This window comes from Eretmochelys imbricata, chromosome 13 (genome assembly GCF_965152235.1).
Source record: "Eretmochelys imbricata isolate rEreImb1 chromosome 13, rEreImb1.hap1, whole genome shotgun sequence".
Classification (NCBI taxonomy): domain Eukaryota; kingdom Metazoa; phylum Chordata; order Testudines; family Cheloniidae; genus Eretmochelys; species Eretmochelys imbricata.
The window spans coordinates 30,869,947-30,885,563 of record NC_135584.1 but is presented as its reverse complement, the minus strand read 5'-3'; the positions used below and the strand labels follow the sequence as shown (position 1 = coordinate 30,885,563).

General features: G+C 39.5%; 1 protein-coding gene across 5 annotated transcripts in view; it reads left to right on the top strand.

Moving 5' to 3' along the window:
* Positions 1 to 15,617, top strand: part of PHF20 (PHD finger protein 20) — a 184,822-nt gene that overhangs the window by 144,714 nt on the left and 24,491 nt on the right. For all 5 annotated transcript variants that reach the window (XM_077831639.1, XM_077831638.1, XM_077831637.1 and 2 more), the window contains 2 exons: positions 3,633 to 3,808; positions 13,456 to 13,555. In XM_077831639.1, coding sequence (XP_077687765.1) covers positions 3,633 to 3,808; positions 13,456 to 13,555 — 276 coding nt within the window. The remainder of the gene's footprint in view (positions 1 to 3,632; positions 3,809 to 13,455; positions 13,556 to 15,617) is intronic.

Below are 15,617 nucleotides of genomic sequence, written 5' to 3'. Positions count from 1 at the left end.
TTATAGTTAACTGCCTCAGTCCCAAGTTGTATCTAAAAGTCTGCGCTGATGGTTGAATAGAAAAATGTATACTACACAAAAGTTACTCGAATACTTAAATGAGAGAAGAAACAAATCAATGTCAATTAAAGATGTTGGACCATTCTGACAAACATTTTAGTGTAAGTAAAATAGTAGGGGTGTCAAATGATTAAAGAAATTAATTGCAATTAATCAAGTGATTAATTGTGCTGTTAATAATGCAATACCATTTATTTAAATATTTTTGGATTTTTCTACCTTTTCAAATATATTGATTTCAATTTCAACACAATACTAAGTGTACACTGCTCACTTTATATTTTTATTACAAATATTTGCACTGTAAAAAACAAAAGAAATAGTATTTTCAGTACAAGTACTGTAGTGCAATCTCTTTGTTGTGAAAGTGCAATTTACAAATGTAGATTGTTTTGTTTTTTGTTACATATCTGCATTCAAACAAAACAATATGCCTACAAGTACACTCAGTCTTACTACTTGTTCAGGCAATCACTAAGACAAACAAGTTTGTTTACATTTACAGGAGATAATGCTGCCTTCTTCTTATACAAGTACTGTAGTGCAATCTCTTTATCGTGACAGTTGAACGTATAAATGTACAATTATGTACCAAAAAAAACTCCATTAAAAAATAAAACAATGTAAAACTTCACAGCCTACAAGTCAAATCAGTCCTACTTCTTGTTCAGCCAATCGCTCAGACAAACAAGTTTGCTTACATTTGCAGAAGATAATGCTGCCCGTTTCTTGTTTACAATGTCACCAGAAAGTGAGAACAGGTGTTTGTATGGCACTGTTGTAGCTGATGTTGCAAGATATTTATGTGCCAGATACGCTAAAGATTCATGTGTCCCTTCATGCTTCAACCACCATTCCAGAGGACATGAGTCCATGCTGATGACGGGTTCTGCTCATTAACGATCCAAAGCCTTGCGGACGGACGCATGCTCATTTTCATCATCTGAGTCAGATGCCACCAGCGGAAGGTTGATTTTCTTTTTTGGTGGTTCAGGCTCTGTAGTTTCCGCATCGGAGTGTTGCTCTTTTAAGACTTCTGAAAGCATGCTCCACATGTCTTCCCTCTCCGATTTTGGAAGGCACTTCAGATTCTTAAACCTTGGGTCAAGTGCTGCAGCTATCTTTAGAAATATCACATTGGTACCTTCTTTGCATTTAGTCAAATCTGAAATGAAAGTGTTCTTAAAACAAACAACATGTGCTGGCTCATCATCTGAGCCTGCTATAACATGAAATATGTGATAGAACGCGAGTAGAACAGAGCAGGAGACATACAGTTCTCCCCCAAGGAGTTCAGTCACAAATTTAATTAACACATTTAGCATCATCAGAATGGAAGCATGTCCTCTGGAATGGTGGCCAAAGCATGAAGGGGCATATGAAAGGCATATCTGGTACGCATATACCCTGCAATGCCTGCTACAAAAATGCCATGCAAACGCCTGTTCTCACTTTCAGGTGACATTGTAAATAAGAAGGCATCATTATCTCCTGTAAATGTAAACAAACTTGTTTGTATTAGTGATTGTATGAACAAGAAGTAGGACTGAGTGGACTTGTAGGCACATTGTTTTGTTTGAATGCAGATATGTAACAAAAAAAATCTACATATGTACGTTTCACTGTCTCAACAAAGAGATTGCACTACAGTACTTGTATGAGGTGAATTGAAAAATACTGTTTAATTTTTTTACATATAAAGTGAACACTGTACACTTTGTATTCTGTGTTGTAATTGAAATCAATATATTTTAAAATATAGAAAAACATCCAAAAATATTTAATAAATTTCAGTTTGTATTCTGTTTAACAGTGCGATTAAAACTGCGATTTGATTAATTTTTTTTTAGTTATTCGCATGACCTAACTGATTGATTGACAGCCCTATAAAATAAATGAAGAAATTACAACATGTCATATATCTGGGGCTGTACAGTATTGGTTTCATTGTATTTGTTTAAATAGTATGTTTTAATGTAATTATAAACTATATGCAAAAGAGGGCAGAGTTAAGTTTGCTTGGGCAGCCTTAACCCTAGCATTTTTTTAATTCATTATAAACTTAAAACAAATCAACATTGTTTCTGATATTGAATATGTATGAAGAGCTCGGTTTGTTCCCAACTTAACATAAGAATGGCCATACTGGGTCAGAGCAAAGGTCCATCCAGCCCAGTATCCTGTCTACCGACAGTGGCCAATGCCAGGTGCCCCAGAGGGAGTGAACCTAACAGATAACGATCAAGTGATTCCCCCTCCTGCCATCCATCTCCACCTTCTGACAAACTTGTATCGATGCACAAGAAAGAGCGAGTTCAAAGCTTTCCTTCCACTCCTTGATTCCCTGTGTGGGGACTGGGACTAGGTCTGCACTACAGACCTATATCTGTATAACTATGTAACTCAGGGATGTGAAAAATCTATCCCTCTGAGCAACGTAGTTATACCATACCTTAACTATGTTGACAGGAGAAGCTTTCCTATCAGTGTAGGAGTATCTTCACTAAAGCGATACAGCAGCGCAACTGCGTGGTAGGGATGCATGCTGTACCCCGTCACTGTGCAGTACAGTGACCATTCTTGGGAGATGTCTTTTGGGCAGGTAGTGGCTCCCAGTGGTGCAATGTTCTACAGCACTGTCTCCTTCTACAGGGTGTGGCTTTGAAATGTGTAACTGATCTCCTATTATCAAAGCAGTTACAACTCTGTAAATATTGAGTTATTGATAAAGAGCTTATTAAATTTTTAGGTGTTGCCACAGGAACTTCAGTGGATTTTAAAACAACATGTGACAGGGAAAAAAAATCTTTGGCCTCAAAGAAGATAAATTTTTGTTCCTCTAGATACTCCTACATCTAGCTGGGAATAGCATCACAAAATCCGTCCCAGTTTCAATAAATTCAGACCTTGAAGACACAAACTTTTGTTAGTTGTCTGGATGGAATTGGCCATCTCAGAGATGTGAACTCCTCATTCCAGAAACAAATATACTTTTCTTCCAGATTGTGGTTCTCACTTCTGCTTTTTCTACAGAAGTAGGAACAGGTCTCACTTAGTGGGAAAGGAATCTTGTGACTTTGTTTTTGTTTTGAGACACTTTCAGATGTATTTTGGGAACTAAAAAGAATTCTGAAGGTTTTGATAAGGCAAAAGGTATTTTGGAGTAGCTATTAATTAGCAGATATGATTTTGCTAACTAATAATATACAAATTCAACACGTTCTAAGCCTACTACTCATAGAATATCAGGGTTGGAGGGGACCTCAGGAGGTCATCTAGTCTAACCCCCTGCTCAAAGCAGGGGCAATCCCCCAATTTTTGCCCCAGGTCCCTAAATGGCCCCCTCGAGGATTGAACTCACAACCCTTGGTTTAGCAGGCTAATACTCAAACCACTGAGCTATCCCTCACCCCTGCATACTGTACTGTTACTTTAAACACAGATGCTTTGACATATTTTATATTGCCTGCAGTGCGTATCCCCAGATATACAGTAATTTAGAATGGCCACCCCATTTGGCTTTTTCCTGTAATCACTCTGACAGATTTATTCAATTTAACTTTTTGACACAGAGGAAGATACCTTGAGTGAGTCATCTACAGATAGTTTGCTTTGGAGTGATGATGACTGCAGTCAGGACATTGACGTAACCACTAACCCCGATGAGGAATTCGATGAAGAAGACAGTGACTTTGGGATTGTTCGGTGCATTTGTGAAGTGGAAGAAGAAAATGACTTTATGATTCAGGTATATGATTGTAGACTGTGGATGTGCAGTGAAGTAAATGTAAATACAGGAAAGGATGTCATCTGAAGCCCAGCGGTGGAAGAATCTACGTAGGAATATGTGAGAGTGGATCCCTTACAAAATGTATCATTGCTCTGCCCTGACATCTCAAAAAAGAAAAAGAAAAAAAGATTAGTTTAGCAGGGGCAAGCAACTGTTCTATGGTAGCAGGTGAACAAATTATATTTTGGTAGCTCACCTCAGAAATTCATGTTCCATGTAAGTTCATTAGGACCATCACCATTAATGTTGCCTTTTTGAAAGTTTGAGTAAAATCTCCAGTTACTTTTGAATTAAGGGTGAATGGGAGGGGGGAAACATTGTTCCTACTTCTTTACAAAAACACTTTAAAAAAAAAAACAAAAACAGAGCTACAGCAAAAATGGTTGAAGTTTTTAACTTGTCATGGACATAGTTCTCTTTGAAGATAGTGTCTTTGCTAGGTTAATATATTAAAATTAAAATGTTGAAACTGGTTTGAAACCTTCCTCAAGCTTCTGAGCATGCTCAGAAGCTATTTATCTGCTCATTTTAAAAGCCCTGCCTCATCACAATATACATTCACCATACTTGGCCCAGTCAAAAGGATGAACAAGTACAGTGAGTTAGTGCTTGACTCAGTTTACATGAGGGATATTATTAAATGCCTTAGTAAAATCCTCTAAAAATATTTTTTAACATTGGGGCAGGAAAAAATCTGATGGTGGTCTATTTTAAAAAATTAAACCTGCTCTTTTGGGTGCAGGTGGGTCCTGAAATTCTTGATGCATTATGTAATAATCTGCACATTCTAAGTTTTCACTTTTTTGAAGATCCATCCATTCAATCTGGATATACTACTCTCCTTTCAACCTAGTTTGTAAAAATACCTGTTTCCAGCCCCACAATAGCAGCAGCAAATGTGGAACTTTCCCTTTCTCTATAAATATCCGCACAAGATTCCACACTTGGGGCTTCAGGGAGCTCCCCTAGCTCTTAAGTGCTTTGATTCTCTGAGGCATATGTATGTTGTTAGGAGAGCTCTACTTACTGAATGTGCACCAACTACAGACCATTGGAGCCAGTTCCATACTAACTTCAATCAGCAAAAAAGCACCTGGCAGCCAATGTTTTGATTTTAACTGTTGTTGCTCCAGCTCTGTTCACCACTGCTCTTTTGGCAAGTTGCCTGGTATCTTTTGATCATTTCTCTGAATTTTGGCCAGTGGTGAAAATAATTGAATCAGTTCTGTGGAGTGGTTTGGGTTGCTGATACTTTGTGCCTGGAGTACCAGTTGTTAATGGGCTCTTGGCTCCCTTTTTGGGAAATGGTCAGTTTTAGGAATGTTTTTGAAGCTCCCTGGCTCACTTTTGAATCCCCAAACCCCTTTAGTTAGTTTGGCTTGGTTGCAAGACTTCAAGTCAAGTCTGTACTACCTTTTGGCTCATAAATGCACCCAATATAGTCTTTTATCTCATATTATATTTTTTAGTGCTTTGTTGATTGGTCATTATCTCTGACTGCTACTTTGTAATTCTGTTGCGTGCAAAAAGGAGGATGTAAAGAAGCTGAACAATTTGAGAAAGTGTTAGTGGCTGGAATATCTCAATGGTAGGCATGGCTGGTGTGCTCTGCATCTGGGAGAGGAACTTGGCGTCAATGTGACTAGATATATGGGTTGTATATGCTTTGAAAGGATCATCTGGAATCAGTCCTGGCGGCTGCCATCAGATGCCCATAATTCTGGCCTGTTGCCGTTTCTGTTGACACAGACCTAGCAGATCTGCTTTACTAGGTGTATCAAAGCAATCTGAACCATCCATTTTGAAGCAGAGGTCTCCAAAGTAGTGATGATTTGATACCCTTGGTGCATTCGTGTGCCAAGTCAGTGGCTGAGCTCCAACTCATCTAATGAAAAATGCAGTTCAGGAAGCTCTGAGAGAGAGCTAGCTCTCCTTTGGTGCATCACCTTTGACTCCAAGCTTCCCAACTCAAAGGCTCCAGATAGCCCAATCCAAGTAGGGAGCAGCATTTGGAGAAACTTGATGGCAGCAGTGCATGTTGGTGGAAATACTCAAGTGTTTCAGGTTAGTCATATAGTGTCATAATGGCACCATATTCAGCACCTAAATCTGTCAGAGCCCTTGGTGGTATGGGACCACCGTTTAGTCCAGCATCAATATATGTGCCCTAGAAGTAGGATTCATCTGTGCAAGGCAAGCTGGTCTAACACTCTGAAATAACCTTGTATGAAATATCTTGGTTCAGCTGACATTACTTGCAAAGCAGTGACAAATCTTGCATTACCCTCATCAATGCAAGAGGTTGAGTGGGGATAAGTATTTGCTGGGGAGAATTCTTCAGAGGCAGGATACATATCTGCAGCAGAGGAACAGAAAGACAGTTACTGTGCTCCGGAGGATCCAGTATCCCTCTGTTGCCTCAGATGTATAAAGCAGCTGGCTAAAACAGTTGGGTTTGAATCAGTTTCTGTCCTCAACAATCAAGCTTGACTGGTAACTTGACTGGAAGCCCTTTCTTTGCCCTTGCATTTTATTTCAGACCCAATTGCCTGAGGAAGTATGGAAGACACTGCAGACTTTTCTCCCCAAGTTCAAAGTGGCAGAAAAGAAATACACCTCACCCTGTTATGCCATCAGCTGTTTCTCTGGGATAGGTCTTGCATGGGGTGTGGATTAGGAGTCCTTAAATAGCTGGAATAGGCCATTTTATGTCATAGGACATGAGGATTAGTGAGCAGGGTTTAAAAGTAGCTGAGTCTCATTAACCTTGCAGGAAACCAGTCTGGGACATAGGAGGAAAAAGAAGAAATCAGATGCTGTCTGTTGGAAGCTTTGAGGGGAACTGGCTGCCTGCCTTTTAAATATCCCTAGGTTGTGAATTTCTCGCGTCTTTACAATTAGAGACTGTTCTTAATCCTGAGGCAAAGGGATTTTAAATCTTTTGCTTACCTTAACCTCCAGAGCAGGGAGGATCAGAGGTTGCTTTTGGTTGTTCCTGACTCAAGGGGTTGGGGACTTTTGTTTTCCTTGAGCCTAAAGAGCATTGAGAGTGGATATAAATTGAGACTTGACAAAAACTAGTGGTTTTATTTATCTTTTTGGTTGCCTGGATTCTTTGAGGATGAGTGACCCTTTGGCCAAAATCTTTCACACCACTAATGTGCACAAGCTTGGGGAGTCATGCTAATTGACTTAGCACTACCTGTATGCGTATCTCTTCAGACTTGATGGGAGTTGCCATATCTCCTACCAGTGATATCAGACATCTTGACCCAGAAAGGCTTTTGCATGCTGCATCCTCACATCTTGAATGAGAGGATGCTGACTGACCTAACTTGTACTGTGGAAATGGGGAAAATCCTATTACAGTCTAGGAAACTACTTGTTAAATATTTTTCTCAGAAGCAGAAGAGGTTTCACCATGAATAGCAGATTCTCTACAATCTACTTTCATATTATTCAACTTAGACTTCTTACTGTAGTTAACATTTTTCAGTCTCTCCTTGTATTCAGCGGAAGTGTATTTGTCTGCCATCTCATCATATTACCCTCTTGTTGATTATAAATTACCATTATTTTTTAATCTGTGCTGTAAAATTAGGCACCACTAGAGGGTACTTGTGCAGTCCCAGTAAGGGTTTCTTTCTAAAACGTTTCTAAAGCTCAGCAGTGCCAAGGCTGCGTCTCCCATAAACTGGAATATATATAGACATAATGTACTTTAAAAATTATAGCTCCTGAGTTACCTTTCTGCTTTTACAAATGTAATATGAAATTGAATAATGCAATCAGTACAGTAGCATGTATTTTTATTTTAATATTGTCTTTTATGTTACCATATTTTCAGTCTTTGATTTGCAGCAGATTTTTATATTGATAACATGTTTTCCATGGTAGTAGTTATTGGGATGGGGGACTGGTGTTGTAGCAGCTGCATAGGCACAGTTAGTACTTGAGAACATGCAGGAAGTTATTGGGAGTGATATACACATAATTAGCTTTGGGGTTGTCCTAAAATGATCAGCAGTGAAATAGTAATGTTTACGATTATCAGGCGTAGATGTCAGACTTAATGCCCTATAGAGCTGAATTGGGAAAGTTCACATCTCTCTATGCTATTGTTTCAGGCTATCTGCAGACTCAGGAAAATATAATTTCTTCAGTTAAACTGCTCTCCTATTTCATAGATGTGAGGGCTAGAAGTATAACTTGATTAGAAATTAAAATTTAGATGCTGGAGTACAATTTTCTGGCAAGGGGTGGATTTTTATGGTAAATTCTATTATTGCAAAACACAAGGGACCACCCAGATATGGTGGTAGCTCGGTGTCTGTCTTCGTTTTGGATGTCTCTATTACAGGGTCTTCTGGAAGGTTTTTTGGGGGGGGAGGAGGGGCCAAGAGCTTTTAGGGTTGAACTAATTTTGTTGGTTCACAAAAATAGTGATGGTGGATTGCTCTGGTTGGCTGTCGTGAGGAGGGGGCTGTCTGTCCAGGAGAGTGAAGCTGTCTATACTTCAGAGACGTGCCCAAAGGCATGGGTGAAGGGGTCTCGTGCATGGCTGGCTTTGTTATGGGAATTGCTGTAATTTGAAGAAGTCCATGGTGGTTGTGATATCTAGGTGGCGTTGGGTTATTTTCTTAGCTGCATTGCCTACATTGTAATTAAAATTGACTAGGACATCAAATCTTAGTTTGGTAACGCTTAGTTATTTAAGTAATTGCCTAGACTCTCTATGCTTGTCTTGTCTGGGGAATTGTATAACAGAAGAATACATATGGATTTGTTTCACTGAATGCATCCGATGAAGTGAGCTGTAGCTCACGAAAGCTTATGCTCAAATAAATTTGTTAGTCTCTTAGGTGCCACAAGTACTCCTTTTCTTTATATGGATTTGTATTTCTCCATCTGTGTATTCACATACTGAGACTTCTCCTATTTGAGTCGGCCAGCTTTAGAAAGTTTCTGTTTTAGAAGGGTGCATCCTTGGATGCTGTTTATGTATGTTTTTCATTATCCTATTGAGGTATGAGGGGTGGGGGAAGAGGGGAGAGACTTCTTCTTTATTGGGTACCAGCCTCTTTTTGACACTGCTTCTTGGAGCGTTCTAATTATTTTTGTTTGAGTCATCCCCCAAGCCACTCTTGAAAGAGTGAAAATCCTGTGCAGTTGGTAATCTTAAAGAAGAAAAAACTACTTACTTGTAAATCTGCATTGTTGAAGATATTCCCTCCCCCCCAGAAGATTCGCACTCAGACCTCTACCTTACCTCGCAATTTGGAAGCTCAGATTTGAGGTGTCTCCTCTATCTGCCCTCAGAGCAGTTATTTGGAGATTTGCCCATTCCTGGAGGAATTGCTGACTTCTGTTTTTTTTAAATGTGAGCACTCTAAATGCCAGTTAGAATGGGACAAAATGCTGCCTTTTCTTACTGCTCTGAAAGAAACTGGCTAGAATTTTCTGGGACCGCTGAGGTGCTTGTTGGAGCATACACATTCCAGGGAGCCCTTGTGTCAACGCACAGGTGTCTTGAGGCATCAAAAACATAAGAGCTAGAGCAGTTTATGCATGACTGTCACTGGGGCTGCAAGACCTGTGAGATCTTATCTACAAAAAGGCAGAATTACAAGTGAGTAATATTCTCTTCCCCACTCTGGTCATCTCTAAAAAGTTCAGTGCCATTAGCCATGGGAAATATCTTTATTTTTCTTTATGAAAAGATTACATACAAAAATTGTATGCAATTCTAATATTGGCACAGTTCGAATAACAAAGGGTCTGGTGCAGCTCCCTTAAAAGCTGACAATAAACCTCCCACTGATTTCAGTTGGAGCAGGATTGGGCCCAGTAACAGGAAGTGCAGAATGTTAAAGTTTCAACTATACCATGTACAGTTTAATATATAGTATAAAATTTTTAACCATTTGTGTCTGAAAACAATAGTTACAGAAAGGTACGTACATGTTTTTTGCATTGAAATAATATGCTTGTATAGCAAGAATTACTAAGTTAATAGTACTAGAACTGAAACAAAACCTTATTTAAATATGGACCTGTGTCAAATTGTCACCTAGGCTTCATCCTGGTCTCTGCTTAACTCTGGAGGGGCCATAGGGTTTTGCTATTAGAGCTATATAGGCAGCAATTCAGTTTTTACATTGATCACCCTTTTATTGGAGGGGAATGAGACTTTCTCCTGGGGCCGACATCCCCAAGGTAAGGTCTGGACAACAATTTGTCCCAAATAGAACAAGACTGCATAATCTCTTCTGGGTTTAGTTCCTGATTTTTTTTTTATTATTATTATTATTATTATTATTTTGTGGGGGTTGTGCGTCTTTCTTTTAGTTTAATTTTTTGTTTTGTTTTAATTCTGGAAGATATGGAGCTGCTCCACATACCAGCTTGGGGAAATTCACGCCTCACCTTCTTTGTATATATAATTAATTTGTTTGGTTTGGTTTTTTTAGCCCTTTTGTTCTCTCCCCCCCCCCCGTCCACCTTTTCTCCTCCTTCAAAATCTCTAGCTCCTCATTTTAGCTCACTTTCCATTACTAATCTATACTTTGGCTCAGTCTGCTTCCTCTCACCTGTTACAGTGGGTCTGTAGCCAGGAAGCAAAAGTGGGAAGCACTAGACAGACAGTTAAAAAAGGGTGATGAGCATCGTGTCCTTCCATGGAATGCTCTGAAGTGTCTGGGGCAACTTTCCGCATTTTAGAAGACATTTCAAAACATTCACTTTAGTTAAAACAGCTGTCTTGAATTCTGTAGTTGGGTATTTTGCCTGTGTGGTAAATTATGCTTTGCATATTTCTCATTTATCTCTGTTGCACACATGTATTTTCAAAATGTCAGGAGGTCAACATCTAAAACCAAAACAGGTTTTCCCTTGCCCCTTATACAGTGATAATGGGCTTATGAGAGTCTCCCCAGTCTTCCTCATTCGACAGTCCCATGCTTTGATATCTCCTGATTCAGTATAGTAACTCAAACTGAATGTCTGTGTGTATTTTTGTTTCATTTCTATAAACTTGCTGTAAAACTTTGAAACAAAAGTAACAGACTTCTTTCCTTTTTATTTGTCCTGATCTTTCTAGTTTTCCTTGACTTTTCCTTCCTTTTGTACTCACTAATCTTTCTTTCTGCTTTTTCAGTGTCCGCTTTACATCCAGTTAAAGATGTATAAACTAAAAACCACTTCTATCTGAACATGTTTTGTGTGTGATTGCTACCAGTAATCCTTGAGATTACTAGAATTGAAAAATTGGAGGAAAATACTGTTCTGTCAGCTCGTTTGTTGCCCAGTGTAGTATTGCCTTGGCACTATTTTTAAATCATGCTTTTAAGCAGAGTGGGTTTCAGTTTGACAACACCCTTTTACTTTTCTGCCCTTTCCCCTCTGGATCCAGTCTACACTAGCACATTCCCTAAAATCTCTCACTGGTGCAGCTCCGCTGTTGTGCAGCCATGGGGAATTTTACAAAAGTGCTAGTTTAGACAGGGCCTGGAGCTCTCCTCTTTGTTCTTGACACATCCTTGGCTGGCTTCCTTTTTCCTCTGCTTGCTTTCCCTCCTCCCATTAACCCTCCTTTCCCTGGGGTTTTCCTCTGGCCCCTCCCTTGGCAGGATTTCTCTGCCTCCTCTTCCCTTCCCTTATTGGGGAGACCTGTTTTGGAAGGGGTACCTGCCTTTTCTTTTTTTGGATGGAGAGTCTTTTCTCGACTGATCTTGCTGTTGCCCATTTTACCACCATTGTCTTAGTGGTGAGAAGAGGGGCTACTTCCACCCCATCCTTCTTGACTGGCCTGTCTCCTTCCTATTTTTTGCACCACTCTTCCCCTCCAGTTCGTAGGGTGACGGAATGCCTCCTCTTTTCCTCTCCCCATTTTTTGGGAGAGGCTCTCCTTAATCACAGCCTCCTCGGAGACTTGGTACATGGATCTTGCAGTCTATTTGTGGGGCAGGGGGTGAGAGTCTCTCTTCTTCCACATGTCCCTCTCCGCCTTTCGTGTAGTGCTCTCCTCCCCCACCCCCTTTCCATGGTCTTCTCTGTCTCTGCCCCAAGGTCACTGGATCTAACCATGAACCTGGGTGTTCAGAATCTGTTGGTGCTTTCTAATGTACTTTGCAGTGATGTGTTCTCCCCATAGATGGAAGATATGTCCCAAAGGATATGTCTAGACTAGAGTTTACTGCAGGAGTTAACTACAGGCATTTGTGTAGTGTCTAAGTTTACATTTATAAAAGGATAACTTCAGTTAATTGGGAATCAGTTCTCTCAAAACAGGGCCCAAACTCTAGTCTAAACAATCTCTGTGGCCCTAGGGACAATAAACATGTTTCTCAGTTGAGTTAGCCAATTCATGCCCCTGTAGGTACAGTTTAATACTTTTAAGGTTGTTTGAGCTGGCCATTTTGTAACTATTAGGTTGAGCTAATTCAATTGAAAAACACCTTTGTTCCTGTCAGTACAGCCTGTGCAGAGAGCCACGCAGGGAATGAGGGAGAGTCAGGAAGGTTTTTTTCCTCTCAGGCCTCTCTGTAACAGGTTTATGTAAAAGAAGATAGAGCCATAACACAGTCCTGTAAATAATGTTCCCTTGTGCAGTTTTGTCCCACTTCCACCATCTTTTTCATTATCAAACTTAGAAACGCCTTAGAGGAGAGACTTGGTTATCTTATTTATCTGTAAGGTTCTTTGTATCCTGTTTTAGACTGTGTAAATGGGACTAGTGGTAACTTCTAGGAGCTGTTTGGAAATTGCAGTTGGGTACTTTTCATGGTTTAAAAAAAAAAAAAAGAGAAACACAAAATGCAGCTACAACCTTATCTACACTAGAAAGTTGTACCTCTTTAATACTGACATAGTTTAATACTGGTTAACTTTCAAGTTTAGACCAGGATTGTGTGTCTCTGCCTTCAGGGTATCTTCACGTTCGATGATATACCTGGATTGTGATGCTCTGAATAAGGATTGAATAAAGGTGACTCAGCTATCCTCTCACTTCTGGAGTTTTTTAGGTACATTGATAGGGGAAGCTTGAACTTGTACTGTGGCTACCCTTGCTCTGTGTGGATGAGGTAATATCTTTTATTGGATCAGCTTCTGTTGGTGAGAGGGAGAAGCTTTCGAGCTACACAGAGCTCTTCGGGTCTGGGAAAGCTTGTCTCTTTCATCAAAATAAGCTGGTCCAATGAAAGATATTATCTCACCCATCTTGTCTCTCTAACATCCTGGGACAGATACGGCTGCAACGACGCTTGCTCTGTGTGCTCATCTACTAGAGGATTTTGGTCTCAAGGGGTATCAGTTTGCTACTTTTTATGATCTCTGATTTCACTCGAAAATGGTTGTGATTTTTATGAAAAATGAGTGGGGAAGGTGGAACTACAATGAAATTTTCAATCTTTTAATTTAATTGCTGTTCTTAAAATAAGGAGGGATCCGGATGTTGTTTTCTAGGCCTATATTTCTCTTAAGTTTATTGGCTTTTTCGTTACACAGACACTACATACATACATACTCACACATATTAATCTTACTAATTAAGGTATTCGTATTGAGGTTTCATTTGTTGATGTGCAATTCTTGACTTCAAACAGTGTGAAGAGTGTCTGTGCTGGCAGCATGGAGTCTGTATGGGTTTACTGGAAGATAATGTACCTGAGAAATATACCTGCTATATTTGCCAAGATCCTCCAGGTACAAAGATTTCTAAGGTTACAGACCCTTCTAATACATGTAGTAATTTTATTAGCTTTTTATATCTATTAAAAAGTATATATGTATAGTTTTTGTTCTTATACCACTAATTTCTGCCCTGTTAGTTTGTCTGTCCTTTTTAGATTATTGGGTTTTTTTAAAAAAGTGAATTTAATTTGCTTTCATTTGTTATTGTTTAGTCAACATTGTTCAGATGCATTACGTGAAACCATAACAGAAGTTGGAATTAAATGTGTATAATTGTAAAGATACTCCGCATAGACCGTATATTTTGCTGGTAACACAGATTTAAGTTGGGGTGTACTATTTGACTGGAAAATACAGATCAAGTTGTCTAATTTTTCAGTCTGTTTTATTTTTGAGCTCTCCTGAGAGTTTTAAATTTGTTTGAGACTAATGGTAAATTGTTGACTAAGTGCTAGGAAGCTTTAGATAATGCTATAGTTTGAACTTAGTTAGCCAAAGCAATTAATTGATGTAATATTGAACTAAGTAATGTTAAAGATGGTAAATAGACTAAAAATGGAATAATTTAATATTGCATCACTTTGGATATGTAATATTTATGACAGTGGTATTTTCCCACACAGGCCTCTCAGCATGTAGCAATGTGATGGAACCTGTGCCTGACTGTTGTTACAAACCACCACTTTTATTTTAAATATGCCTGTTTTGATGGCTGTGGCAGGCTCATCAACAGCAATCCTGTAGACTCCTTTAAGGTGGTGCCAGACCTACCTCATGAAATTAGCCAGCAGGAGGCGGTTTCCTAACAGTCATCACTATCTCTCCTCTCCCCTCCCTTCATCTCTGAAATGCACTTGTGATCCACTTTTTGTGTCAACATAGATACCGTAAGAAGCCATCAAAATTAATTCCTCTGTGTCATGCACAATCTAAATTTATTCAGATTACATCACCACATATCTTTTTTTTATCCATTCTGGAAATAATATAAAATACATATTCTAGTTCATACAGGAATTAATTCATAGAAATCCTATGACCTCTGTTATGATCACAGTGGTCCCTTCTGGACTTACACTCTATGATTTAGTAATTCCTTCAATTAATCACTCTTAACAAGTTTGCTGAATTTTTTTTGGAGACGATTAAGAAGTCTGGGGCTTGTCTCACCAGTTCTCTTAATTGTCAGAACTTGGGGCAACTGGCAAACTGTCTTCTCCACTGTACCCAATATCTTCAAGGGTTTGTGTGTTATACTCTGATCTGTGCCCACTCTGGCTACTTAGAAAGCTGTTTGCTACCATTGTGTTGCTGTTGTTGAAGGGATATTATCAATACATCACTTAGTAAGTGGTGGATGCCAGTTGGTTATGGCAGTTCACCCCTCTTTAAGTCACAGGAGTGCTTGCTAGTACTCTCCCTGTCTGACCTTTCTTTTTAGGAGACAGTAAACCAGAAGGGTAATGGCCTTTTGGCTCCAGGTCCACCTCTAAATCAGTGACATCCTGGATAGGTTTAAGTCCAGATTCAGTCTATCTTAGGGAGTTGAGACTGCCACTCAGGGTCCTAAATGATCTGTAGATTTTCGATTAGGATGAGTTGACATTGTATTTGGCAGCTTTCCTACCATTGACCACATGTTGTTGCTTTATTTACTAAGGGATGTTGCTGGTGTGCCTGGAACTCCTTTGCAGTGGTTCTAGTCATACCTACAAGACCTCACATTGTTGCCAGCCAAGCCTAGTGATTTGTTATGAGTGTGCTCTCTCCCCTTTCCCATCCCTGCTCATGGAGATGGCATGTTTGGAAATAATGAGCTTAGTTGACATTAATCTTGACATTATTTTCAACCACACCCTAGCCATGGAAATTCATACTGTGCATGGAATGAAAATATTTTGCCTTTATTTATCCCGTAATGACCATTGAACAGCAACACAAGGCTTTGTGACAGAGGTTCCGTGATTACAGTTCCCTTAGTAGGGCTCTGAACAGGGGATCCTCCCTGCTGGTGCGGAATGCAGCAGCATAGGCAATGACCACACTGAGCAATGATGTTCGTAACATGCATCCA